This window comes from Cornus florida, unplaced genomic scaffold (assembly GCF_030987335.1).
Source record: "Cornus florida cultivar Cherokee Brave unplaced genomic scaffold, ASM3098733v1 CherokeeBrave_3.0.0_Hap2_Chr01, whole genome shotgun sequence".
Taxonomy (NCBI): Eukaryota; Viridiplantae; Streptophyta; class Magnoliopsida; order Cornales; family Cornaceae; genus Cornus; species Cornus florida.
The window spans coordinates 120,837,934-120,865,688 of record NW_026775571.1 but is presented as its reverse complement, the minus strand read 5'-3'; the positions used below and the strand labels follow the sequence as shown (position 1 = coordinate 120,865,688).

The window sequence follows — 27,755 nt, the reverse complement described above, 5'->3', positions numbered from 1 at the left end:
TCAAGACAATACCCTTCAAACTAGAGCTGTTAGGCTGTTACCACCAAGTGGATGTGAGCTTGTATTTGTTGCACAGCCCGAAATTATCCTTTACGTAATTTCACCCTCTCTTCAATATACACAATATATAAGGTTAAAATCATAAAATCTCTCTTGTTTTCAAAAACTATCAACTAACCCCCTTAATTAAAAAAACTATCATATTATCCTTAATGTTTTAAAAAGTCTATCATATCTCTCCCCGTTAGTTTCCTGTCTAAAACTAACGAAATACAACGGGGTTGTATCACATGCAACAGTTGCATCATTTTGCTGATCAAAATAACTTTGAAATTCGTAATGACAAATTTGCCCTTCCCACACTATAAACTCAATTTAATAAAATATTAATATGCTATCAAGGGCATTATTGTCATTTCACAACAACTTCACAGTTCCGACACGAAAAGAGAGCAACGAGATAGTTTTTGCTAATTCAGAGGGATGTTTGATAATTGAGGGGTTATATGACGTTTTTGAAAACAAGAGGGGGGGTTTTATGATTTTAGCCATAATATTTATTATATCAACTCTCTCTCTCTCTCTCTCTCAGCAATCTCTCGCCCCCCAACACCCTCAAATGGAATTCTGCATTGACAAGCATCTTTTACATGAGGTGTAAGAATAAAAGAGGTGCATCAACTACAATTCTCATGTACTCATCAGACACGCATACCACATATGCTGGATATGACGTTGTATACTGAAGTTAAAAAAGGATTTTACTGAACATACAAGAAACTGAAAGAAGAAGATGCACAAAGAAAAGCCAACACATTAGGCAGATGATCTTGCCAACAGCATAGTATGTAAACCAAGTACCAGCACATTTATTTCTTCATAACATTTGAGATATATTATTTTTATTGGAAAACGATATTTAATTTTACAAAAACTAGCAGGTAAGACAACACAACAGAAGAATTTGGGTTTCATAAAAAGGAACGTCCCACCCTCGCTGGCCTGCAAGACATAAACTTCTTTCAAGACATTATAAAAAATATTATATAATTCATGAGTAGTCATCACATGAATCAGTTGCATTTTTACAATATTATAACACCACTAGTGACACACCAGTAGCTTCAAATTGAAATTGTAGGGTGGTGTCTCCTAAAAAAAAATTAAGAATATTGATTAAATTTTAGGAGAGTATATAACGACTCTACCTTTTATTTTTTATTTGTTTATTTACTTATTGTTAGAATGTTATATATATATATATATGTGTGTGTGTGTGTGTGTTGGGCCATTATGTAATTACATAATGTTGGTAGGGCCCTTGTGTTATTCAGGTGACTTGTATCCTTTGTATAACCCTACATAGGCTTATTAGGTTGTAAGTGTGAAACATATAGATACAAGTTCTCTCTCCCTTTCTCTGTGTCTCTCATGATTTTGAACATGGTATCAGAGCAACACGAATTCATGGGTGTGAGAGTCTGTAATTGTGTGGTTTAAGATCGGAATCACGATCGGAATCGCGATCGTGGTGTTGGTGTTCCTGCTTTCTTCATTCGTCGCCGGCAGCTCCTCGTTCACCGTCATCAGATCTGCATCGTCATTCGTCGTCGTCAGATCTGCATTGTTCGTCATCGTCGTTGCCGGTAGCTTCTTTTTGGTTGTCAGCGAACTCGTCATTAGATCTGCCGTCTTGATTTACAGAGGTGAGGTTCATCGAATTGCGTTTTTTTTTGGGCCGGAAGTTACAGAGGTAGCTGCCTATTGATTCCGCCGTTGCTTATGACTGGGTCGCCATTGTCTCCACTGTTTTGTTGACTGGCGTTTGTGAAGGTGTGAAGAAGAAGACCCTTGTTTGGCTACAAGATTATGCTATTCCAATCCTGGTTTACTAAACCTAGAATAGCTATTCTAACCCTGGTTTACTAAACTTGGGATAGCCCAGATCCGGCCCGTTTGATGCATGGGAAAAGGAAGATGCTCACATCATCTCTGTGATGATAAACAGTATTGAACCCCAAATCAGTTCAACTTAACTTTATTTGGATACTGCCAAGGAGATATGGGACAGATTGCAGCAACTGTATTCTGGGACAGGTAATATCACTCGTGTTTATGAGCTTTGCAAGCAGTATTTCAATCTTAAACAAGGTGCTCACAATATAGAAGAGTATTATTCCAAAGTTATGGGAGTTTGTGAGGAGCTGAATATGTATCAGCCCATTACTGCTAATGTTCGAAGTATGCAACAACAACGAGAGGACTTTAATTTTGTCCGTTTTCTTACTGGTTTGTCATCAGCTTATAAGTCTTTTTGTTCACAGATTATGGGCAGTCCCACACTTCCATCTCTTGCTGATATGTTTTATCGACTTCAGCGCGCTACACTTGTAAGTGATACCTCAACTTTGAATACTGGGCAGAATGGTGAGCGTTCAGCATTGATCATTTCAAAGGGTGAGAATACTGCTTTCCGTGGAGGTCGTGGGGGACGCTCCACACGTGGCGGTCGTGATTCACAGGGAGGACGTGGCCGTGGCAGGGAATCACGAAAATGCACTCATTGTGGCCCTTCTAATCATACTGTGAATTTTTGTTGGGACCTTCATGGCAAACCATCTAGTTATGCAAATCAAGTTTCCTCCTCTCCGAATGATGTTGCTTCTGGATCTCACAACGTAGCTGAATCAGATACGGTCCCTGTTCCACATGATGAGTATACTCAGTTTTTGTCTTATAAGCAAGCATATAATTCATCTTCCACGGCTACCTTTGCCCAGTCAGGTACTGCACACACATGTCTATTGTCTTCCACTCGCAGTCCTTGGATCATAGACACTGGAGCATCCGATCATATGATTGGATGTTCTTCTCTTCTATTTGATTTTAATTTTGTACCTCCTTCTCAAAGAGTTACCCTTGCTAATGGTTCCTCCACTAAGGTTTCAAGTTTGGGGACAACTCAACTTAGTGATTCCTTGTCTCTCTCTTCTGTTTTATATGTTCCTCAGTTTCCTTTTAATTTAATGTCTATTAGTAAGCTTACTAAATCCCTTCAGTGCTTTGTTACATTTTATCCTACTTTTTGTGTGTTTCAGGATCTCAAGACAAAGAAGAAGATTGGTACGGGGTATGAAGCTGGTGGCTTATATTACTTTGATTTGGCACCTTATCCTGTGGCTCTTCAGTCTTCTCTGTCTCCATTCCAGCGACACTGTCGTCTTGGTCGCCCGTCACTTCAAGTTTTGTAGCGTCAAGTTCCTAGTCTTAGTAATTTGAAATTCTTGTCATGTGAAGTTTGTCAACTTAGTAAGCACCATCGCGTGTCTTTCAAGTCTAGGGTTAATGATCGTGTCTCTAGTCTTTTTCATTTGGTTCATTCAGATGTATGAGGTCCAATAAAGCATTCTTCAATCAATAATTTTCATTATTTTGTGACATTTGTGGATAATCGCTTGACTTGGTTGTTTATGATGAAAGATCGTTCTGAGTTATTTTTAATTTTTCAAAAATTTTGAAAAGAAATCAAAACTCAGTTTGGCTACCCAATTCGTATTTTACGTTTTGATAATGCTAAGGAATATTCTTCAACCCCCTTTGATACATATTTTATTGATACATATTTTAGTGATAAATGAATTATTCATCAAAATGCATGTGTTTATACTCTTCAACAAAATAGAGTTGCAGAATGTAAGAATCGACACCTCTTAGAAGTAACCCGTGCTCTTTTGTTTCATATGCGCATGCCTAAACGGTTTTGGGGTGATGTTGTTCTTACTGCCTGTCATCTTATTAGCCGTGCTGTCATCTATATTAGATGGCAAATCTCCACATTCTATTTTATTTCCTGATTCTCCTTTGTTTTCTCTTACTCCTAGAGTTTTTGGATGTGTATGCTATGTCCACAATCTTGCTTCTGGTTTTGATAAACTCGACCCATGTGCCACAAAGTGTGTATTTCTTAGATACTCTCGTTCTCATAAAGGTTATCGCTGCTATAGTCCTGTTTCTCAACGGTACTTTATTAGCGCGGATGTGACCTTTTGTGAGTCCATCCCATATTTTTCAGATAGTGATTCAATTCTTGATATTACCCGAGTCGCCTCTTCCTGCAGTTCATCTTCCCTCACTTTCTCTTCAACCTAGATCTCCTTTGCCTGCCCCGTTACAGGTGTACACTCGAAGACTAAAGCCATCTGCTATCGTGCCTCCTCCATCGTCTTCAGAGTCTTTGGATCCAACACAGTCCATTGTGTCTAATTCCTTGCCTATTGCACTTCGTAAAAGTACTCGCTCGTGTGTCACTAATCATCCTATTGCTCAATATGTCTCTTATAATTCCTTATCGCCATCTTTCTCATGTTTTTCCTCTCAATTGTCTACTACATTTGTTCCTAAGACTGTGCAGGATGCTTTGTCTGATTCGGGCTGGAGGAAAACAATGCAAGATGAAATGGATGCTTTGCATCAGAATGGCACGTGGAATCTTGTTCCATTACCTCCAGGTGTCAAACCGGTTGGTTGTTGCTGGGTATACACTGTGAAGTATCTTCCAGATGGGTCCGTTGAGCGTTTAAAAGCCCGTCTTGTTGCCAAAGGTTATACCCAGATTTATGGTATTGACTATGATGAGATGTTTGCCTCTGTTGCTAAGATTTCTTCTATTCGTGTTTTGATTTCTCTTGTTGTTAATAGACATTGGCCTCTGTTTCAGTTAGAAGTTAAAAATGTCTTTTTGCATGGTGACTTAGCAGAAGAGGTTTATATGGAACAACCACTTGGGTTTGTTGCTCATGGGGAGTATCTTCACACTGTTTGTCGCCTTAAAAAGGCCCTGGATTGAAACAATCTCCACGAGCTTGGTTTGGAAAATTCTCTGAGACGGCATTAAAATTTGGACTTAACAGATGTCAGACCGACCAGTCGGTATTTCACCAGCGCAGTAAAGCTGGCTTCATCTTTCTTGTGGTGTATGTAGATGATATTGTGATCACAAGTGATGATTCTGAAGGCATTGCTAAGTTGAAGTTGTTTCTGCAATATCGATTCCACACTAAAGACTTGGATAAACTTAGGTATTTCTTAGGTATTGAAGTTGCTAGATCCAAGAAGGGTATAAGTTTATCCCAACGAAAATATGTGTTGGATTTATTAGAAGAAACAGGTATGTTGGGTGATCCCCCGGTTGATGCTCCTATGGATTCGAATATAAAACTTGTGTCTGATGAGGGTGATCTATTTAATGACCCGGTCAGATTTCGTCGCCTTGTTGGGAAATTAATTTATCTCACTATCATTCAACCTGATATTTCATATGCAGTTAGTGTTGTAAGTCAGTTCATGGAAGCTCCTAGAATGCCACATTGGATTGCTGTTCTTCGGATTATCCGATATCTCAAGCAAGGTCCAGGTGTTGGGCTACTATATAAATCAAATGGTCATCTCAGAGTGGAAGGTTTTATAGATGCCGACTGGGCTGGTTCTCCTTCAGATAGGATATCTACTACAGGCTACTGCACATTTGTAGGAGGAAATCTTGTTACATGGCGAAGTAAAAAGCAAACGGTGGTAGCTCGATCTAGTACTGAAGCTGAGTATAGGGCAATGGCCCATACTACTAGTGAGTTGACCTGGATACAACATTTTCTAAAAGAACTTGGGTTGACAGTTGAAGCTCCTACTTCATTGTTCTGTGATAATCAAGCAGCAGTTCACATTGCCTCAAATCCTGTGTTTCATGAGAGGACCAAACATATTGAAGTTGATTGTCACTTCATTCGAGAAAAAATATTACGTGGGAGCATCTCTACTCTATTCGTGAAGTCTGAAGATCAATTAGCTGATATGTTTACCAAAGAATTGGGTCATAACCGGTTAAAAACTATTTGTTCTAAGCTGGGATTATTTGATATATATTCTCCAGCTTGAGAGGGAGTGTTAGAATGTTATATATATATATATATATATATATATATATATATATATGTTGGGCCATTATGTAATTACATAATGTTGGTAGGGCCCTTGTGTTATTAAGGTGACTTGTATCCTTTATATAAGCCTACATAGGCTTATTAGGTTGTAAGTGTGAAAGATATAGATACAAGTTCTCTCTCTCTCTCTCTGTCTCTGTCTCTCTGTCTCTCATGATTTTGAACACTTATTTTGTCTCATCTTCTCATTTGGTGGTTTTCAATGGTTAATACATGATCCTATATGGGCTTTTTTTATTAACTAACCTGCACATTTGATATTTCAGCACATACATACAAATACAATCCAATCCTTCAACCTATACCTCTAAGATATTTTTACAGTAGAAATTATATCATTTGTTTCATATTGATCATCATCATCATCTTTGCCTTAATCCCATATGAATGGAGTCAGTCACATGAATTCCCCTTTTCCATTCTATTCTATTAAAAGTCATATCTCCTCTAATATTGAACTTTTAAAAATCATTTCTAATGATTTCATCCCATGTTAATTTCGGTCATCCTCTTTACCTCCCACCGTCTAAGCAAATTAACCTAACTCTTCTCACTGGTGCAGGAAAAAGTTTCACAATAAAAATTCCATGTCATAAATTAAAACTATATACATGCATATACATATAACTACTGAACACTCCATGTTTACACTCATTGTGTCAGTTATACGCTTCCGTTATCAACTGACAGGACCCAAGAAATGGAGGCTTTGACCCCTGCAACTTCACATTTTTGAGCCAAAGGCTAGTAAGAGTTGACCTATTATTGAAAGTATTCCAGTCTATTAAAGGAAATTCATCCTCATTTTATCAATGTAACAGCTCAATCTTCAAGTTGTAACTGCCAGGTTTTATTTGGGAAAAGGGTTATGGAAGTTCTGAGAAAAGAATTTGATAGAATGTAAACAGGAAACCAAGCAATGGGGTTTCCATTAATTATAAACACAGTCTAACTGACCGCCAGACACTAGTATGAAATTACCTTTGCTCCAACTAAGTTCTTTTTGTTTGTGGTATCTCCTCTACCTCCTAAAGTAGAAGGTTGAGAAGTCTCCGAGAGAGCAAAGTGGGTGCATGTGTTACTTGCAAACCGGGAAAAAAAAAAAAAAATGTTGCTTTGCCATTAAGCTTGGTGACTCACAAAGCTCTATATTCCGAAACCACAAAATTTATAATTTTTGTAGTGATCTATTATAACACTATGGACTTCTGAAGTCATTGAAGTGAGCTACTGAAACTTATGAAGTGTTGAAGAGGCTTACATGAGCTCTAGAACAAGGGCAGATGCTCCTCCTCCCCCATTGCAGATTCCAGCAACCCCAAACTTCCCCCTCTTCTGTCTCAGAACCTGCAACACCATTACGCCTTGACTGAGATAGGGCAAAAGTCACTAATACTCTTCTTCTAGAAGGTAATAGGTACAAGCAGTTCACCATTTTAATTATGTCTCTTTGCATTTTCACAAGAAACAGATATCAATCTCCAAAATAGACTTAGTAAAGAATATGATAAAAACAAAGGGTTGCATTTAGAACCACATACATCATTCAGGTATATATGTGTGGGAGGAGAGAGAGGAAAGGGAATGAGAGACGTGACAGTATTGGGTTAGATCAACAGATCAATCTGAAAAGGAAGGTCATAAGAATCAAGTATACTAATAAAGGAGCAATTCCATAGGAATATTACCCCTAACAATGTAACCAAGATCCGAGCACCACTGCAACCTAGTGGATGTCCCAAAGATACAGCTCCGCCATGCACATTCAGTTTTTCCTATAACCATAACAAAGGTACATTAATATGGAGAAAAGGAATTGATAATTCTCTGGCAAACCATATGAAGTAAAATTTGAAATTTTCATAAACAACCAGAAACTGTTTATTGTATAAATTCAGTGTTGCAAAAGCTCACATTAGGTCAAGGAAGAAAATGAGAGAGGCAGTAGAAAACTCACAGGAGTAAGACCAAGCAGCTTTTGGTTGGCAAGGGCTACAACCTGCAGAGAAAAGGTGAGAAAACAACTCCCGCTTTATCAGGAAAACACTGATAGTTTTAAAAACAGAGATTCTTACAGCAAAAGCTTCATTTATTTCGAAGTAATCAATTTGACAAGCTTCCAAGCCAGCATTTGAAATGGCTTTAGGTATTGCAAGGGCTGGAGCAGTTGGAAATAACTCAGGCGCCTGCCCATTCAATCTTGTTACAAAACCAAGTTATATAAAGTCCCAAGAATCAAGGCAAAAGATAGTTTCTTTACAATACCTGAGCAGCATCGGCATAGCCTCTGATCTTAGCAATTACTTGCAATCCAAGTTTAAGTGCCTTCTCTCCACTCACTAGCACTAAGGCAGCCGCACCATCACTGTCCATGCAAATAGCAACATCATAATGAAATAAATGACTGATAATGCCCTACAGCTGTTACAAACAGTAGGTCAATGCAAAAGCGCATGAACACTCGAAAGGGTGCTCTTTAATCTCTCAACTAAATAAATGGCTCTTTGCTGCAGCTGTTTACATTATTTGGAATGAAAGGAATAGCAAGCTTTATGCCAATCAGTTTGCTGATATTACTGCTATTGAGAAGGAAGTATATGAAGTAGTTAGACTTAAAGCCATCTCTCTTAGGAAGTTTAAAAGTTCTGTTTCCAACAGATGGATTAGTGCTGAGTGGGGTTTACTGCCCAATACTATTTTTGATGCTTCAAGTTTTGTGTTTAAATGTTGTTGCCCACATGTTTTTAGTTCTGTGGGTTATTTCTCTGAGTTTCTGGGATTATCAGGTGATTGAGAGTATTTGCAGCTTGGGGTGGGATAACAGATATGCTATTGATTGGGTGTTGAGTAGAAAGGACATGGTTAGCTGTCCAAGGCAGAGGTGTGGTGCTGTTTGGTTCCCAGTTTTACAGAAGGTTGGGTTGTTCGGTTATTTTGTTGTTGTTTGTTTTTTTTGGGATGGAATTCTAGTGCTGGTTTTTCTATTTTTAATTCTGGTCACGTGGACCATATTTTGTTATGTCTTGTCCTATAGGAGAGGTAATTGGTTCCTTTTAGTTTGGTGGGTATGGGGTTTCCATATCTACTATTTTTGTTTGTGATTGTTTGGCTTTGTGCCCTGTTATTAATAAAATTTGCTTGCTTCTCAGAAAAAAAAAAAAAAAAAAGAAAAGAAAAAAGAAAAAAGAAAGCTACAACATGCACCAGATGTTTGTGCATGTATAGATGCATGCAAACAACATTCAGATTATACATATTATATGTACACATAAATATTACTCCCTTTGTCCCAAAATTCTTGGGGTGTTTGAGGAATCCAACTTTTTATGGTAGTGGAGTTTTAATATTTTTTTATTGTGTTGATAAGAGTGAATTTCCAAATTCATCCTTATTAAAAGATAGAAGAGTATTCCGTAATCAGTGCACTAGTCAATGTCAAAAGGATAGTTTGGGAATGATTTAAAAAATAGTACATCCAATTTTGGAATTGGACATGTATTTTTGAGACATTCCAAAAAAGAAAGATGGACAGGAATTTGGGAAGGAGGGAGTATATAACTATATACATAGAGAGAGAGGACCTTATGATAGAAGCATTGCCAGCAGTGACGGTACCCCCATCCGCCTTGAAACTTGGCCGAAGTTTCCTTAGTTTTGCAGCATCAAACTACAAAAGTAACGATGCAAAAGGATATTAAAAAATCAATACACCAGTAATGAAGCACATAAGAAGCCACTATAAAGAAGGAAATGACAGTACAAATTCTGACCCCTTGTATATGTACTTTAAAAGATTAGGTATTGGATTTATTATTATTATCATCATCATTATCATTATTTAATTTTTATTTTTATTTAATTTTACTTTATTTTATTTTTTGCCCTTTTGCTTTGTTTTTGATCCAATATTAGGCATTGAATAGTTCAAAACAAATTTGAAAACTTCATTTCCCACATTATGTCTCTGTTGCCAACCATTTTATTTACCTTTCCTAAACTCTCGTCTGCATCTACAATTGTAGCTGGTTTCGCCCTGCCCCCAGAAACTTCAACCTGCATATGTAACCATGCTTTGACAATTATAAATGATGTTAAAAACAAAATCCTCCCCCACTGAGCATGTAAATAGGAGTCTCACCGGAACTATTTCCCATGCAAAAGAACCGCTTCTTTGTGCAGCGATTCCTCGATTAAAGCTTTGGATAGCATAAGCATCCTACAAAAGAAACAAAGATATAGCATTAACCATCGAAGTGAACCGAATTCAAAAGCTCATGGTCATTGAGAAAAATTGTAAGATTCAATGTAAGAGAAACTAAGAGGTACAGCATGAAGTGGATCACCACAACTAATTTTGAATTTTCAATTGATTTTTTTGTGGTTTTTCAAATGATTAAATGCAAGGTTTCATGATGCATTTGGCGACCATCAAATCTAGCAACTCAAGAATGAAGCTGAACCAAACGGTAAGGCAGGAAAGATATTAAATAACTAAGTTCATTTAAGTTTTATACATCTAGTGGATTCAGACAAATGGAAAAATATAGATCAGAAAGATGGGTGCACAAAATTACCTGCTCTTCTCTTGTAATAGTATGTTGACCAGCACATAACTCTGCACATACTCCCATTCCAAAATCATTGTAGACGTCCCATAGGCCATCTTTGAGCATGCCATCAATAATAGTGTCATGTCCTAGACGAGATCCCTTTCTGCTGATATAGAAAAAATAAAGATGGTTGTAACTTAGAGGAGCAAATAACGTTAACACGGTTTGACAGCAATATACATGTTAGATACGTCTGGATGTTCCATAAAATTGGAAAGTTTTAATGGTCATTTAGACTGTTCCTGTTGGTACAGGTCTTCATTTCATGAAATCCTAAACTGATCCTATCTTATTGTTTGGGGCAACCCAAACAATAAGATAGGATCAGTTTAGGATTTCATGAAATGAAGCTGTTTAGAAGGTAAAATATCATCATAATAGTGAGTGCCAATTATTTAGTTGATCCAAAAAGACCTTGTCAAGAAAAAAATAGGTATAAAAAGTTAAATGGAGCAAAGAAATTTCCATGAGATATCCCAAATAGCTTTGTTAGTACAATTATGGAGTAATACATACATTCAACCAACAACCAATTGCAGACATGACCAAATGTATAATATGTAACTCAAGAGACTAATACAACTCTTCCCAGATATGCACATCAACCTAAGTAAAATCTCCATTCAAACAGACAAGTTGGAGCATACGTCTCAAAGAAGAAACCAACTCATGTGGATCACCCTAACATTGTGTGTGTGCGCGTGCGCACACGTATGTGCTACATTATCTGTGAATTTACCATTCTTATGGAAAAGAGGATGGCTTCAAAAATAGTAAAGTGTTCATAAAAATCCTGCAGCTGTACTTGTCATCAATTAACAACCTTAAACATGTACTAAAATTATAAATTGACTGACATCTCCATCTAATCTCAATCAAAGGGCCAAGGTGCTGTAACAATTCAATTTTGACTCAATTTAGATCCGCAGCTTGTATATTATTTATTGGACTTGTCATAAATAATTTTTGACATAAAAATTTGTTTTAACAGAAAATTAGGCAGCAGGAAGAAAAAGAAATTAATGTTTAATCATTAACAAGGCGAACCTCGCTTCAGCCAGATATTTAGGTGCGTTAGACATGCTTTCCATGCCACCAGCAACAACAACATCATTGATACCCATTTGAATAGTTAGTGCTGCAAGCATCGTTGCTGTGATGAAGTCATAAAACATGTTACCAGACTTTCATATTAGCTTGCAGAAATTAAACCCATTCTCTATAGGTAGAAAGCCCACCTTTCATCCCTGATGAACAGACTTTGTTAATGGTGGTGCAAACCACTGTATTAGGTATACCTGCACCTAAAGCAGCTTGTCTAGCAGGAGCTTGGCCTAAATTTGCACTGAGAACATTTCCAAAGAAAACCTCTTGCACCAGTGATGGATCAACATTTGCCCTTTTAAGAGCACCTATAGAGTACAGTAAAATGGATAGGGAAAACATTTCAAGCAACGTGTTTGAAGAGGCAGAGCCATAGAAGAGGCAAAGGTGAAAGGTTGTTATCTAATGATCTTACATTGAATGGCTATAGAACCAAGCTTTGTAGCTGACAAAGATGAAAGGGAACCAAGGAAGCCACCCATAGGTGTCCGTGCAACGCCAACAATACAAACATCTGCGTGAAATTTAACATGATACCGCAACAAACCCACAACAATTAACCAGAAGGCTAAAACTTTAAGTTGGCTATAGCTTCTAGAATAAGAAAATACCTATTACATGCATAATATCATAAACAGCAAGAACAAGAACAAACAAGTGAAGAACGCAGGGGCAAGATAATTATGGTCATCATTTAATAAGCAAAATATTTGAAAAAAAAAAAAAAAAAAATATAGATTGATAGATTATTTTGTCCATATAAAAGAAAATTTCTTTTACAAATTTTCTAAGTCTTCAAAGAGAAACCCAATTATAATACGTTAAAAAAAGAATTATGAATATATTATACGATTCAGAAATAAATAAAATTATCAAATCCCTAAGAAAAAAAATGAAGGGGATTGAGAACCTCGAGGCTTAATGGAAGCCGAAGATGCTTCTGGCGTTGGAATCATGGAAGTGAGCAAGAAAAACCTGCCAACAATAGAAAAAATGGAAATTAAGACGAAAAGCTAAGAAAATAGAAAAGTGGATTAGCATTGAAGGTTTTTTATTAGAACGGAATGGGATTCTAAATAGATTAAATGTGGAAACACGCGTAATTATGTTAGGATCAAACAAACATACAAAAAGTGGAGAATTGGTGAAAAATATAGTGATGAGTGTGAAAGAGCTTTGATTGAGCTTAATCATAATAGATAAACAAATTAAATTGGCGACAAAAATGAATCGAACTCTCAACTGAAGCAACCAAATTGGCGACATGCGTACCTGGGTTTTAGACTTTAACAGAAGCCCGACTATGACTCCGAGTGTGCGAGACGATAGAATCTATATATGTTATGTATGTGTGTGTGTGTGTGTGTGTGTATATATATATATATATATATTAAATAGATGATAGAAGAGAGACAGTCGCGACTGTCGGACAGAGGAGCTCACCCGTGATGAAGGCTGGGCTTCCATTTTCTAATTATAAAGTTTTGAGATAATGGCATCTTGAATAGCGTGTACAATTAGTAGTCTGTGGACTTTTCTGAAATTAACGTCATTTGTTACAGAAAACAATAAAGGTAATTTCCGAAGAAAAAAAAAAAAAAAAAAAAAAAACAACGAGGTTGAGTGAGTGATGGGAGTTATGTTAGGACTTAGGAGGGTGTTTGTTTACCTGAACTCATTTTATAATAATAAAAAAAAAAATTGTATTCCTTTTAATCATGAATAAATAATAGTCACTATTTCTTAGCTTTAAATTTGATTTTAATAAATTGTGAATTAAACTTCATTCGAAATTGGTCTTGTGACGTGAGAGGGATGAAGACGAGCGGAAAATTTATTTGGATACTTCATTAAACTTTATTTATGAGATTTTAACTTTCTTGTAATTTACAAAATCTAACAAATAAAGAGAGTAACAACAAAATTAAGTTACAAAGCAAATTTCTTTCCAATAAAGGGTCAAGCCGGGTTGTAGACAGGTGTCTTAAGGCCCAAAGTGGGACTGTACCAGGATCCAGGATTATAAAACGATTCAGGCATGGTAGTGGTATGGACAATACTTGGCCCACAACGTTTTGTTTCTGAGTTAGTAGTATAAAAATAAATCATCCGGTGCCTATATCATTGAAAGAATGAGAAATCTATATGAAATTGAGAGTTGACAAAATTAAATTCACCCATTGGAGAAGAATTTGCACCTTTCATGCGCTTAGCCAGAAAGCAACACTCCTTTAGCGGGATTGTGCGACTTATAATTATCCAACAGAGTGAGACTCGGCTGTGTCCCACGATGTCATTTTAACTCCATGATTAAGCTTTTGATAATTGTGGAAGCTTTACGACCTGTTTGATTTTAATTCTTTGGAGGCAGTTTTCTTTAAAGTCCTAGAAAGGGAATTTGTTATAAGAGAAGCATAAAGGGGTGTTCTCTGAAAACAATCTTTTCTTTAATTGAGTCTACGAAAATTGTTTTCAAAAAATTCTCAACCAAATGAAATTCCTACTATTTTTGTGTTTTCTATTTCTTTACAAATTACAATGGTTACCTCTAATTAAATATCAATGCTCCCAACACTTTGAGGTGTCGTTTGCTGCTGTATACCATGATCGATTAGTAGCATCCATCAGCACAAAGGTGTATAGCAAGCACAAAGGTGTATCTTTTCATTTCTAACAAAAATACAGGTTTCATGTACACAGACGGACCTTTTACATGAATGAGATCTGTAAGCTGTGAAGAAATGGTCCACTTTCTTTGGTTACAAGGTCGATTAGAGAACGCTCCTGAAGGTGAGGTTGATTCGTATGGCCTCTGCTTTTGCTCGTTTAGGCACCGAGTGGACCCAATCCCGCTGGGTATAGCCTCTCATCAGCAGCAGTGAGCCATGCTTCAATGTAAATGAATGTTGGTCGGAATGGCTATTCTTCTTTGGTCGCTTGCTAGGAGGTTCGCCCTCACCTCTTTTTTCTGCTGCCACTCACATGACACAGCAAAGGTAAACATAAAATTGATGGAAGTTGTATTGCAGTCCAGAAGCATAACAACTGATAAAGTTATACTAGGAAATTGCGGATGGTACTTCAGTCAATTCTACGGGACTGAAAAATTGATGCATTTCGTTCTAGTGCCAGAAAATCAGTTGGGAATTTATTATAAATATGGAGGTAAATAGTGGAACTTCTTCAACCAAAATAAACACGAGCAACAACCAAAGCCATGAGTCTCAGAACATATGAACATAAACTGAACCAACAAGATTTGACATCAAGAAACAGGTCAGATACCCAAAAATGTGACAAGATGGTTGATTTACCTTGGGGCATTTTACTTGGTTTCTTCTTTAATAGGAACTCCCGCTCACATCCAAAGGAAACTGAAGCAATCTCTGGAGTTGGACCATAAAGCTTCTCATCATCAGCATGCCAACCAACGTAGTCGTTGCCACCTTTATACCTATTTAAGAGTAAGCTATTAAAACTACTCCCGGGAAGTGCTTTGTGGACCTACAAGTAAGAAGTGCAATGTAAGAGAACATTGGTGGGCATACCATGCGGCAAAGATGATTAGAATTAGTAGTATGAACATAAAACAGTCTTACTGCCTCCAAAATGTCCTTGAGTGGAGGAAAGTCATCCCAAGAGTATGCGTGAGGCTGATACCCACTGTAACTTAGTTCTGGCAATCCTATACTGGCAACATAACAAGTGTCTCTAGGCTGCAGAGGAAAATTTTAGTTATGTCCACAGACATGAACACAAAATGTTGAGCAGGATTAATAATTAAACACAAAATTGAAGGCGAAATTAGATACAATCAACAATCATTACCCAATATCTCATCATCATCCTTGCCTTAATCCCATATGAATTGGGTGGCACACATGAATTCTCTGTTTCCATTCTATTCAATTACAAGCCATCTCTCCTCTAATATTTAAAATATTTGTAACGATTTCATAATTTTCATCCCATGTTAATTTCGAGCACCCTCTGTGTCTCCTACCCTCTAAGCAAATTAATCTTCCTCCTCTCACCAGTGCATCTATAGCTCTTCTATGTATATTTCCATACCACCTAGTCTACTCTCTCTAATCTTATCACATCCAACTAAAATAAGAGATTCACCATGTAATTTATTTTGTTCTTACCAAATATTGATGCAGGGGATTATTCATGCTGTATATAAAAGAGAACTGAGGGACAAAATGTGAGAATCTGATGGACAAGTTAGCAGCATTCTGGAAAAAATTTGACATACTAGAATCGAATAAGTTATACCGCCTAATCCCCAAAGAACCCTAAATGGGCTTCTTCAAATTATTATATATATATGCACATAAATACATATATTTATACGGAACTGAAATGTACAGACCTGGACGCAGGAGCGGCCGAAAACGCGAATAGTAGGTCTGGTCCATGGGATCTCTTTGTTGAGGTAATCCAACCATTTCCATGACTCGTTGAAAGACAGAAATCGTGGAACGTAAACGACCTCGCTTCCATTTCCAAGATCGATTGTCTGTCGTTTGGCTCCTCCATCAGGATTAGGGCTTGTTGATTTAGAATTTGCTATAAACTTGAGATTCATTGTGTTTGTCCCCGCGCGCGGCCAAGAGAGGACGACTGGTTTTCATGTGTCATTATAATTGTAAAAAGGAGAGGTTAATGGTTAAAATTATTTGCAGTTATTTGAAAAATATTTCAATATTTAAAAATAAAATAAAATTAGAAACATAAATTGTTTAATAGTTATAACTTATAAACTAACAAAAATTCAATTGCTAAGAACAAATTACACAAATCTGAATAGGATCTTTTTATATTAAAAATAAATAAAAAATTTGATAATCAAATCAATTTTTGCACAAAATTATAATTGTATAAAAAATTGTTTTCATTAAAGAATGGTATAGAATTGAGAAGTATAAAACAAAAAGATTTTCAAAAGTACCACTTAGAACTTGGTGGTCTTTAAAAATTAAAAATATTAAAGTACAATTAGAACTTAAGTTGCATTTGGTGTACAAAAATAGAATGAAATACAAGTGAGAATTGAATGATTTGATTATTCACTTTGGCCCCAAATATGAAATGTGTTAGAATTGAATGATAATAACCATTCTTTGGTTGGACCAATTTAAAATTTATAATAGAATAAATTTCAAATTAAATTCTCCCAACCACAAATGAATTAAATTAACAAAATAATTTTTTTAATAGATTTTTTTTATTTTGTTCCGCCCATAATAGTTGCTTCCGGCATTGTAAAGCACCCCAAACTCCATCTCTGGAGTGGTCTTAAATAAGATTGGAACTCCCTTCTATAGGTTAAAAAATCTCTATAAAATTATGGTAGCTACATTCTTTTTAGTACCACAGTTTAGTTATGGTAATTGCTCAATCAAAAACTAAACTAATTAAAAATGAAAGAATTCTTGACCATAGTTGAACATTGAAGATAAAATAAAAACTGTTATAACATTAAATTGATTGAGAGAGAGAGAGAGAGAGAGAGAGGGAGGGAGGGAGGGAGAGGATATGATGGCATATAATTTGATTGATGATGAACTCCAAAAGGTATTATTAGTCTGTTCAATTCCCCCTATTTGACCAACCTGATTCACCCTGACCTAGTAGTCATAAACCAACAGTTTGTAGTTTCGTAGACAACATTTTTCGCAATGTCTTAACATCGATAGATATCATCAACCACCTGCAACACCACTTTGGAAGTATGAAACCGTCACACATGAACAGCCATAATTAACCATACTTCATAAAAGTGGACAAGTCAGACCAGCTACTTACCAAAAAAAAAAAAAAAGTAAAAACCAAGCCATAGACCAACTGAGAGAGAGTGAAGAGCATGAAAGTAAAAGCAATCTATCTCTTTGATAGCTTAAGGATTTACACATGAAGCTACTAACCTAAAACAACTCCCCAGGTCAAGCTACAGTGTATGCTAATTATAGCTGTACATGAGGTCTAAACAATTTAATCAACCATGACAACCATTGGTGCATACCCCCATGGACCTTATAACTTAACCATCCACCAGTGTAGGAAAGACTGGGTTACGTACAGGACTGCACAAGCTTTTTTGCCCAAACATGAGACTGCCTATATTGTCATCCTTTCTAAAACATTGCAGGGAAATGCACTGCACATTGTGATTTATTACTGTAACATAGTTAAATGGCATGTATCATCTTCACTGTCAGCTGACAAGGACTACCATACCAACTTCACATAAGGCAGTCATATCACCATTTCTCTGTGGCTTCGTTATTATTATCCAAGTGGTGTCATGACCTCATTGATATCCTATTTGCCTTGGACTGATTTTCCCACATGACGCTTCCACGTGCTCTGCATTATTTAGACAAAAGCTGAATAAGTATCTAGAATGAAAGCAAACCAACCTTAACAGAAATAATATAAAATGCAAGACTGAAGGCACTTACAAGAGGCTCATCATCAGAAATTTCTGCCTCCCCCATATCAGAAGAAGCTGAAGTATTCTTGTCAGATTCATCTCGGTCTGAGTGAGTATTCTCAGCATCGTCGTCTTCTTGATTCATTTGAGAATCTGATTGCTCTTCTTTATCAGCCCCCTCTTCAGAGGCTTCCTTTGATACATCTGATTGTTGTTTCTCTTCTGAATGAGATCTCCCTTGTTCATCAGAAGCCTCAGCATCATGAAAGGTGACCGTTGCATACTTGGTCCGTTTCCGTTCAGGTTTACAGTTTTCCTCCTCAGATTCTTCTTTGTCACTTGGGCTATTATCAGCATCCCCCACTTGTTTCTCTTCGTAAACAGATTTCTCATCCTTGTCTGACTCCTCCCCGCCTGTTGAACTCTCCTCCTTTCGTTCAAGTTGCTCTCCTTCTGAATCACCTGGAAGAAAAACACATATACATGTGCATATATACAAGAGACATTAATCCCTGCAAAGGATTTGCAATCTTACAAATAAGAGTAAAACCTCTTGTACAGTGACGGTGAGGTTTGAACACAGCCAAGAAATTCAGCTTATTCTAGCACAAATGATACCAATTCAAGAAGCAACAGAAAAACATTGCAGTTCTACAAGCTTAATTTAAATATTGACTTCAATAAACCATATTCAAAACCCAAAGAAAAAATTTGAATTTACACACACAATGAGAAGAAATATATAATAACTTCCAAACACCCAACATTATGTAGTTGTTTTAAATTTTTGTGAGACATTCGTGTTATTACCAGGAAGGTATATATTAGTAAAATTTTAATTAGGGCAGTGATTTATTTTAACTTTGAAGCACTTGATTTGATGAAAAACGGAAGAGTATCATGGCACCCACAGTTTAGACTGATGGGAGGGGAATTTGTAGAGCCTGTAGATCCTTTTGTATTCGCTACTACACAGCTAAGTACCAATATAATAAAAATCTACCTTTAGCATCATTATTTTGCACAAAGTGACTAAAGACATTTATATTTTCACACTTCCGATCTTATATACACAAATAAAAATCTATAGACTAAAACGCTTGGTAGCAATACATGGAAAACCTTGGGGGACAAAAATAGAAAAGGAACCTCATGTGCACGCAGGGGTGGGCCCTGAAATTTTCATCTAGGGATTGAGTTGGTAGTTTGAAAATAAATTTTATAAAGAGGAAAATTTTTCTTTACAACAAAATTTTGGAAACTAGACCTAAGGAGATTGATTGTAAACTAAAAGTGTATCATAAATCACTAAGTACATAAAATGAGAAAAATAACCACCATCTACTCTAAAACATTAAGCTGTCAGAGAGGGTGTAACTTCAATATTTAAACCCTTCTACACGCCCCCTCATGTATGGCCTTCTTTTGGTCAAACATGTGTTTCAAAATAAAGGATGTAACCTGCTCTGATACCATGTTAACCACTACCTACTCTAAAAGCTTAAGTTGATAGAGAGTGTGTAACACTGTAACTTTAACATTTAAATCATTCAACGGGACTCAAATTGAGGTTCTTTCAATTTTAAGAAGGACCACATAGTGCTCTCATCTCAACTTTACAAAGATACATTTTATCAACATGACCTTATTTTTTGGCTATTCAGAACCAATGTGTGCAATATGCGCACGCTTATTACTTCTAAATATCCACAACTTCACATGTTTTGAGATACAAATATTGCAAGGACAAACTAAGCTCTTAAAAAAAGATCCACGCACGAGGCAGTGAAAGTCAATATTTTTTTACACAATGGCGAGACTTCTTACCAGAGTCCATATCATCAACTTTAGACAGTGCAGGGGGTTCAGGGTCTGATTCGTCATGGCTCCCTCTGCTCTCAGCTTCACACAAGTCTGTGAGAGTTTTACTTTTTGATACCACCTTCTGCCCCTGCTTTGAAGTTTTCCTCGGAGTTCTTTTCCCTCTCACTTTAGGCGATGAGGATCTGTTACACATTTCAGGGAATCATATGTAAATAAACTGAAAATTTTCACAGTTACACTTGGAAAGCAATGGTCTGCTCACATCTTAGTCGATTTTTTATTTTGCTGCAAACCACTCAAAACCTTCTTTTTCTGCTCCAGTGAGCTGCAAAAGAAAATTTAAATTGAGAAAAGTAATGAAAATAGAGCCACAAGCAGGCTATTGATACTTCGCAGGGAAATTATATCAAAACAAGAAAGAACCATGCTGTGATGTCAACTGATACACAAATCAATACCACCACAAGTCTGTGCAGATATAAAAAATAAAAAATCAGCAATACTTAATCAAGAATGTGAATTAGTGACCAGCACTTACAATCCTTTAGGTGGTAGACCCTTTGATGGTTTTAACCGCTGTAAACAGTTTTAGACCAAAAAATAATAAAAATGCAAAATGTCAGCGACGAAGCCACAATTCATTGCTTCACTTTAAATTAGAAATTCAACAGTTTCACATATAGAAAAAATACTGAAAAAGGGGAAAATTAAGACCTTTATAGACTTGCGACCATTGTCAATGAGCTCCCAGCGCTCCTTCTCTAGATGAAGCACCTCCACATCCCCATCATTGTATAATACCTTAGACAAAAAATCAATTAAAGAAAATTATGTCAGAGAACCATTAAGATTGTAATTATAACATTATTGACAATAAGTCTCCAGAAAACATGATTGGTTAGAGATAAGAATTACATAAGGCAGGAAATTGCTGCTTACCAGATGTTTGTTTTTTTGAGGATCAAAGGACTTTACAACTCCTTCATAGAACCTGTTCATTTCAGTAACAAGATACATCAAGATAGCATGCTACTTAAAATTTGCATCCAAAGTTAGAATCACGCGCAAAGAAGGCACACAGCATACTACTATGCGAATTAAGGATTGCCATTATTCAATATGAACAAGGGTAGAGTGCAAAGAACACCTCCATAGTATAGTGTTTGTGCAAAATAACCCCCTAAAATTCAATATGTTCCTCCCCACCCATTGTTTAAAAAATGTTGCAGAGTCTCCCCTTCCATCTAGCATCTGTAAAAAAATGATCATTATGCATGCGACATAAAGTAAATGTGAATTCCCAAGAATACCCTTTTACCATGACGAAAATGTCCCTCTACACATTGTTTATATAATGTACATATTTGCACTACTCACAGTAAGCTCTCTCTCTCTCTACATATTTTATATATATATAATTGAAACCCAGTAAAAGTTCCCTTTTGTTATCTCTCTCTCTCTCTCTCTCTCTCTCTATATATATATATATATATATATCTCATATACAATTCATTTCCACTGCCCAATTATTAGTCACCAATTCTCCTCTCTACACCCAAATTCCCTCCTCCACTCCAACCCTAGACACCACCACAACCTCAACCACAGACCCCCTTACTTTTATCATCATCTTTTCGAAGCGGAAGCACACCAACGGAAGCAGAGTGCCCTGCCCCACTGGATCAGCAACTCATAAACAAATATCAGTCATTGTCCACCTCTTTCCCCTTCTTTTGGCCCTCTGACGACTTGGTAGAACACTGATTTGCTTGTTCTTCACAGGGGCTTCCTTTCTCTCTTCATGAGACTACCCGTTTCAGTATTCAGTAACGTTGGCTCCAAAACGGAGCCGTTGAAGCAGGTCTCGGGTGCAGTCTATAGTAGGATATTGGGGACTCTCTCGTTGTTGTGAAAATGTATATGTAGTTGGGCATATATCCAATTGCTAAGTGCCATTGTTGAATGAAATCCATTTTTTCTTTTTTGGATTGCTTTGATTTATTTGGTTAGTTCTTTTGAAAATTTGACTTCTGTTTGTGGTGGGTGGGTGGTGGGGGGGAGGAAGAGAGAGAGAGAGTAGGATTGAGAGAATAAATCAGCGCAAACTGATGGTTGAGGTTAATTGATGAGAGTTACATTTTATCCCAGAACGACAGTTATTTTACTTTTTTGTCTCAAGAAAAGAAATGATGATCAATAACTTCAGCAGTAAGAAAAAAAAAAACTCCATGCAGTCTAGGGAAACTATTACAATTGGAATGACAAATTAACTGACAAAAATTTGGAGTTGTGATCGAGACTTGATATGACCTGTAGCGATTCAGAACATCAAATGTTTATGGAGCTAGCAAGTTCAATAATGCTCAATATTAGTGCAAGTAAAACTCATATGCCCACTCTAAACATGAATAAAGAACCTAAATTTAGGAAAGCCCTGTACACCCATAAAAAGAAAATGTATGCATAGAGATACTGATAATTAAGCATAAAAGTCTTGAGAGAAATCAAACGAGCATCAATCTAATGCTTGTGTTATATGGGAAAGAAAATAATCAGGAGTCTGTTTTTGGACAGAGATTGATGCCAAATAAATAAGGAAGATTTACACATTCTTCCCTTGTTAAACTAAGGGCAATAACTCTTATCTTTTCTTAATTAAATCAACAAAATACTCACTTCTTATCCATTGGCCACCAAACTTTTATTCTGCAACCAATCAAATCCATGGTATGATCTCCACGTTCCTTTGTTGTGCACTGAATAAACAAAGCAACAGGTCAATAAATGGCATACATTATGAGCACTCTATAATTCTAAATTTTAAGAGAGAGAAAAAAAAAACCAAACTGAGAACCAACAAACCACACATCTATAAACCAAAGTTGCAATGTTGTATACACAAGCCATTAGAACCATTGCCTTCGCCATGAAATAACCGTTCACATTGATATCAGTACCAACTCGGAGAACTTTTGAAGCCTCGGCGCTTCTTCCTTTTGACGGTTTAGCCTCAGTTTATTATCAAGCTTTCAAGATGGATTTTTTCATTGTCATACAGTACAGTATACATAGGGTACAACTAGGAATGGCAACAGGGCGGGTATGGGAAGATGAAGTGCCACTCTCAGCCCTCATCTAAGAAGCCCTCATACCCACCCCTGCCTCCCCCAACCCATGCCATAAAGAGAGGAGGATGTGGGGCTAGGTGAAGATGGTAGATGAGAGAACTCTCAACCAGGAATAACTTCGTACTCATCATTAATGGGAATGGAAGAGGATCAGGACGAAGGTTGCATCATGCATTTTCAAGGGTGAGTTCTATGGATTTAGTTGAAACTGTGAAATGTTCTCACTTATTAATCTGTTTAATTTCGGTAATACAGCCCTTCATTTATTAGTCTGTTTCAATTCTAAGGGTAAGCTTCCTTGATTCCGTTGGAACTACGGAAGGCTTTCAGATATTAACCTGTAATAAACTCAAGTAATGTGGCCCTTAGATCAGAAAAAATCAGATCCTAGTATATGTGAAGTCGGGAAGGTCAATTTGTTGAATTTGTATATAGTGAATAGTTGAAATTATGGCTTCACAAGGAAGTCACGGCAGGAATCTTCAAGAAAACAAAGTCCTTGCATTTAAACTGACGGGACCTTTGGTTTTAATCGAGTACTCCTGTGATAGATGCAATGGTGATCTGACTCTGCTTCGAAGGAATTGCTCAGGACAGCAGACTCACGAGACATAGATAGTGCTTTTTGACTATACTGTGCCTAAGGAAATTCATCACTCTAGAGTCAAGAGTCAACTATGCTCTGGTTTCTGCAGCATATTATTGCTGGCAATGGATCTTATACATTTTCGGAACGGTAGGAATATCACTCTTTCTTTTGCCTCTCGAGGCAATGAAGGTGCTCTTATTTTGGAGAACGTAATTTACTTCACCATCAAATGCATGGTAAGTAACCTGAAAGACGAACTTACTGTGATCTATCTTCTGCCCAAACTTTAAATGATGTCTACTTGTACATAAAGCTTCAGAAGATACTTCCCCTTGCAATTCACCTTTTTATTACATTGCCAAAAACTTAAATAACAACCCTGACATTTCATCCCCCTAAGATGATCTGAAGTGCTAAAGTGAGCCAAAGGATAAGGTTTTGATTTGGTAATGACACCCAAATAGGTAAATTGCAAAGCAGAATTATGGAACAGTTTGGAGATTTTCATCCAGGATCCTGTTTCGGTTTCCTATCCTATTTACCAAGGGTTATTTGACATGATTGGTCCATCTGAAGGCTCCTTTGCAAGTCTCTTCTATGATTAAATTCTCTCAGTAGCTTTCTTTAGAATGGAAGAAAGAGGTAAAGTTCATTGCAAATCTGTCTCTGCGCAAAATGATAGTCTTTTTACAAGGGTTTGCCATTACATTTTCGCCTGTTCATAGGCTTCTCTCATCAGTGAGTTGAGAGTTAAGCTGAATATGATTGTTGTTGCGTAAAATGATAGCCTTTTTACAAGGGTTTGCCATTACATTTTCGCTTGTTCATAGGCTTCCGTCATCAGGGAAATTCAGGTGACCTAGCTTAATATTGAAATTGCCTTCAAAAAACACCTTGGGAATGTTTCTCAGCCAATTCAAAGCATAGCATTTTCAATAACAATACGGACAACAAGATTCTTGCCATGTTGGAAAGGTATGCGTGTTTAATATAGAGATGAAAAGATAGTGATTGAGGATATCCGTGCACCATCATCAGATGGATAAGAATGCTTCAACTAATGAGATATTAGTGAATCTTTTTAGTACCAACAGGATAAAGCATCATTGGGTCCTTCGGATGCCAACAAGAGTTCCTTCAATAATGTCAGTTGTATCCCATTTTTTACTTTTATTTTTTGGTTTTTCTGGTTGTCCGCTTTCATAGTTATGTTTTCTTTTTTTCAAAAGAAACCCTTGTTCGACATTGGCTATATTTCATAGTTTCACTTATAAAGTTCCATTTCTAATTAATGAGATAGCACAATTATAAAATTTCATTAGTTATAAGTTAACAAGGATGTTACTAGCATATACTTCTGCATACCCAGTTTGTGTAAAACTAGCCTAATCCAATCCTTGTAGTAAAATGATGAATAAAATAACTATAACCAGGGATAAACAGCAACATGTGGAAATAAGTTCATTATAATTATATTATACTATCACGCTACAACGCACCAAGCGTAAATCACGATATGTTGAGTAATGAGTGAAAATAGAACTAGTCAGATGCATGGCATTTAAGTCCACATCGACAAGAAGGCACATTTTGTTGCATAAAAGATTGTGGGACAGACTGGACAAACTGACCTTAGCCAATCCTGCAACGCTTCTTCTTTTCCGCTTCTTAACAGATCCCGTGGGTAAATTGGAATTATTTGCTTTTACAATATTAGTCTCCATAAGCTTATATGTCTTCTGGGGAAGAAGAAAAAGTAAATAAAAATATGATATCAATAACTAGGAAAACATTGGGTGCATATAGGCTAATAGCTAAGAAAACAAATTAATCGTTCGATATGCTCACCTTCAAGTGACGGGCATCAGGTACTCCAGTTTCATGACCCTCGTTATCACCATTATCAGAATTACCGGCTTTATGTTTCAATAAAAAGCCTGAATTCTTTTGAAAGCACGATACCAGCAAGTCTGACTCAGCAGGCTCAACAATATTTTCTTGCAACGACATTATATCTTCTGAATGAATGGGAAGACCCTCATCAGCTTCAGTGGATTCAAATTTAGGTAATTTAGCAGATGATGACCTCCGGCGCTTGGGTATTGAAACATTTGTCGACTCGCTCACTATTTGTCTTTTCCTTTTTCCATGCTTTTGATCAATTTTAGTTTTTCCAGGAACATATTCATGGCCATTGCTAGATTCAAACTTACAAGACATGTCTAGGTTATCCAAATTTATCTCCCTAACCATACCCAAGATATCAACATCATTTTCGTTTTTCTTTTCAGCTGGTAAATTCTCGTTCTTCACCACTTTTCTTGCCTTGGCTCCCTTCGCTTTTAAACGTTTTATCATTTTCCCCAAAGGAACTTCATTACCATCTATTTCTATTTCTATTTCACTGTCTTTCAGAGCCTCATCCTCAGCATTTTCTGAATGAACCTGATATAAGGCAGTAGAACAAAAGGATATTATCATGTCCACAACAGATATTTCACTATAACTTTCCATGTAGCTGAAAGCATTCTTGAGATATAGAACATACCATTCCATTAGCTTCTAATTTAAGTGATTTGAAGTGGGTCAAGACACTCTCATCAGCCAACCACGTTTGCCCTTCGCTGGCCTGTCAAATTCGAATGAAAACACATAAGACTTATTAAATCACCATCAAGCTACAATAGCCTAAGTTAACAATTCTGGTATATAATTTACTGCCCTGAGAATACACAGGAAATATCACAATTTTGCACAAGTATCAAGGAAAATATGAAAAGTTTTCATCAAATATATTTACATGTCAAAAAAAAATTATGACTAAGCACGAAACATTCACATGGTTGTACATGTGCAAAATCTACTTATAAAAACCACTTGTTCGTGCAAATTTTTTTTTTGATAAGTCATTTGTTCCTGCATTTATCAAGTTCAAATATACTTAAATTTTGGGTCATATAACTTTTACTAAAACCACACACTATAATGTCTTTTCGTATTCCTCAATCCATGTTAACTTTTGCCTTCCCATCTCCTGCATATTTTCCAATGTGAATCACGTAACTTTGTTTGTTGTATGATTGTTGGCCTTCCCAGCACATAATAAACCCTGTTATTCAGCCTTCTCTTAATTTAACTCCATTTGAAGCTACTTCTACCATCTCCAATTGCTTCAATATTTTCAATTAGTTCTTATTTATATATCAATATATAGACTCTGATTTTGTATCACGACAGTGTGGCTACCATCGAGTCAAATAATTGATAACTCTAATTTTAGGAGAGATGGATACTATGACCAAATTCAAGATCTATAATTGCTGATCAGGTAAGTAGATGGATGATCCTTGTGTCAGAATAACTAAAAAGGTCTAAATTCTGTAGATTCTGGAAACTTAAAAAGAATTCATAAAAGGTTTCCTCAGCTTGAAGCCTCAAATTCACACTGATAAACAAAATTAATTAATTCTTACCAGGGCCGTGTTCCAATCTAGGCCTTGAAGTACAACAAATATTGTTGACATGGCTTAATTGACTATACTCCACTCGAACTTAACAAAGTCTTTTTCCCAACTACTTGGAGTCAGCTAGATGAATCCTATATTTCCATTTTGCTCTTAAGGCCATATCCTCAGTTAAACCACATGTTATCATATCTTTCCCTACTAACTCTACCCACCTTAACTTTGGTCTTCCCTTTCCCCTAGCATTACAGTCAATGTGGACCATGTCACTATTTCTAACTGCGCACTTGGTGATCTTCTTCGCACATGACTGAACCATCTTAACTGATTTTCTCTCATTTTAGCTCAATTTGGTGCTAATTCAACCATCTCATGAATCTGTTCGCTTTTAATTTTATCCTTTCTTTTCTTCCCAAACATCCATCTCAGCATTTGCATTTCCACCGCACTCACTTTATGCATATATTGTTTCTTAATTTCCCAATATTCTGTCCCATAAAAAACAGCCGGTCTAATAGCTGTTTTATAGATATTCCTTTTCAATCTTAGAGGGATACACCGATTCACACAAAATGCTAGATGGACTCCTCCATTTGACCCA

The 27,755-nt window shown here is 36.5% G+C and overlaps 3 protein-coding genes across 7 annotated transcripts in view; all 3 read right to left on the bottom strand.

Annotated features, from left to right (window-relative positions):
* Window positions 1–719: 719 nt before the first annotated feature.
* LOC132268160 (acetyl-CoA acetyltransferase 2) lies at window positions 720–13,283 on the bottom strand. Of its 3 annotated transcripts, none has more exons than XM_059768929.1 (15): window positions 13,154–13,283; window positions 12,621–12,685; window positions 12,126–12,224; window positions 11,845–12,018; window positions 11,654–11,759; window positions 10,571–10,712; window positions 10,135–10,212; window positions 9,984–10,049; window positions 9,578–9,663; window positions 8,262–8,361; window positions 8,072–8,182; window positions 7,954–7,995; window positions 7,685–7,771; window positions 7,258–7,343; window positions 720–1,002 (listed from the first exon to the last, which is right to left on the bottom strand). In XM_059768929.1, the coding sequence occupies exons 1-15, from the start codon at window positions 13,207–13,209 to the stop codon at window positions 972–974; spliced, it is 1,329 nt and encodes a 442-aa protein (XP_059624912.1). In that variant the 5' UTR covers window positions 13,210–13,283; the 3' UTR covers window positions 720–971. The 3 variants fall into 3 exon arrangements, with proteins under 3 accessions (XP_059624912.1, XP_059624922.1, XP_059624927.1); XM_059768939.1 differs by having other exon boundaries at window positions 10,571–10,709; window positions 13,154–13,282; XM_059768944.1 differs by having other exon boundaries at window positions 12,983–13,202.
* Window positions 13,284–14,316: 1,033 nt separating this feature from the next.
* On the bottom strand, window positions 14,317–16,355 carry LOC132268145 (DNA oxidative demethylase ALKBH2). Of its 2 annotated transcripts, none has more exons than XM_059768912.1 (4): window positions 16,086–16,355; window positions 15,310–15,426; window positions 15,025–15,214; window positions 14,317–14,681 (listed from the first exon to the last, which is right to left on the bottom strand). In XM_059768912.1, the coding sequence occupies exons 1-4, from the start codon at window positions 16,299–16,301 to the stop codon at window positions 14,482–14,484; spliced, it is 723 nt and encodes a 240-aa protein (XP_059624895.1). In that variant the 5' UTR covers window positions 16,302–16,355; the 3' UTR covers window positions 14,317–14,481. The 2 variants fall into 2 exon arrangements, with proteins under 2 accessions (XP_059624895.1, XP_059624901.1); XM_059768918.1 differs by having other exon boundaries at window positions 14,331–14,678.
* Window positions 16,356–17,580: 1,225 nt separating this feature from the next.
* Window positions 17,581–27,755, bottom strand: part of LOC132268137 (sister chromatid cohesion protein PDS5 homolog A) — a 33,675-nt gene continuing 23,500 nt past the window's right edge. Inside the window, exons 23-33 of one of the 2 annotated variants that reach the window (XM_059768890.1) lie at window positions 26,239–26,319; window positions 25,539–26,135; window positions 25,322–25,429; window positions 22,650–22,729; window positions 20,913–20,964; window positions 20,688–20,774; window positions 20,512–20,549; window positions 20,236–20,298; window positions 19,977–20,155; window positions 18,178–18,611; window positions 17,581–18,082 (exon numbers count right to left, since the gene is read on the bottom strand). In XM_059768890.1, coding sequence (XP_059624873.1) covers window positions 18,038–18,082; window positions 18,178–18,611; window positions 19,977–20,155; window positions 20,236–20,298; window positions 20,512–20,549; window positions 20,688–20,774; window positions 20,913–20,964; window positions 22,650–22,729; window positions 25,322–25,429; window positions 25,539–26,135; window positions 26,239–26,319 — 1,764 coding nt within the window. In that variant the 3' untranslated portion in view covers window positions 17,581–18,037. The remainder of the gene's footprint in view (window positions 18,083–18,177; window positions 18,612–19,976; window positions 20,156–20,235; window positions 20,299–20,511; window positions 20,550–20,687; window positions 20,775–20,912; window positions 20,965–22,649; window positions 22,730–25,321; window positions 25,430–25,538; window positions 26,136–26,238; window positions 26,320–27,755) is intronic. The other variant, XM_059768901.1, reaches the window with a different exon arrangement.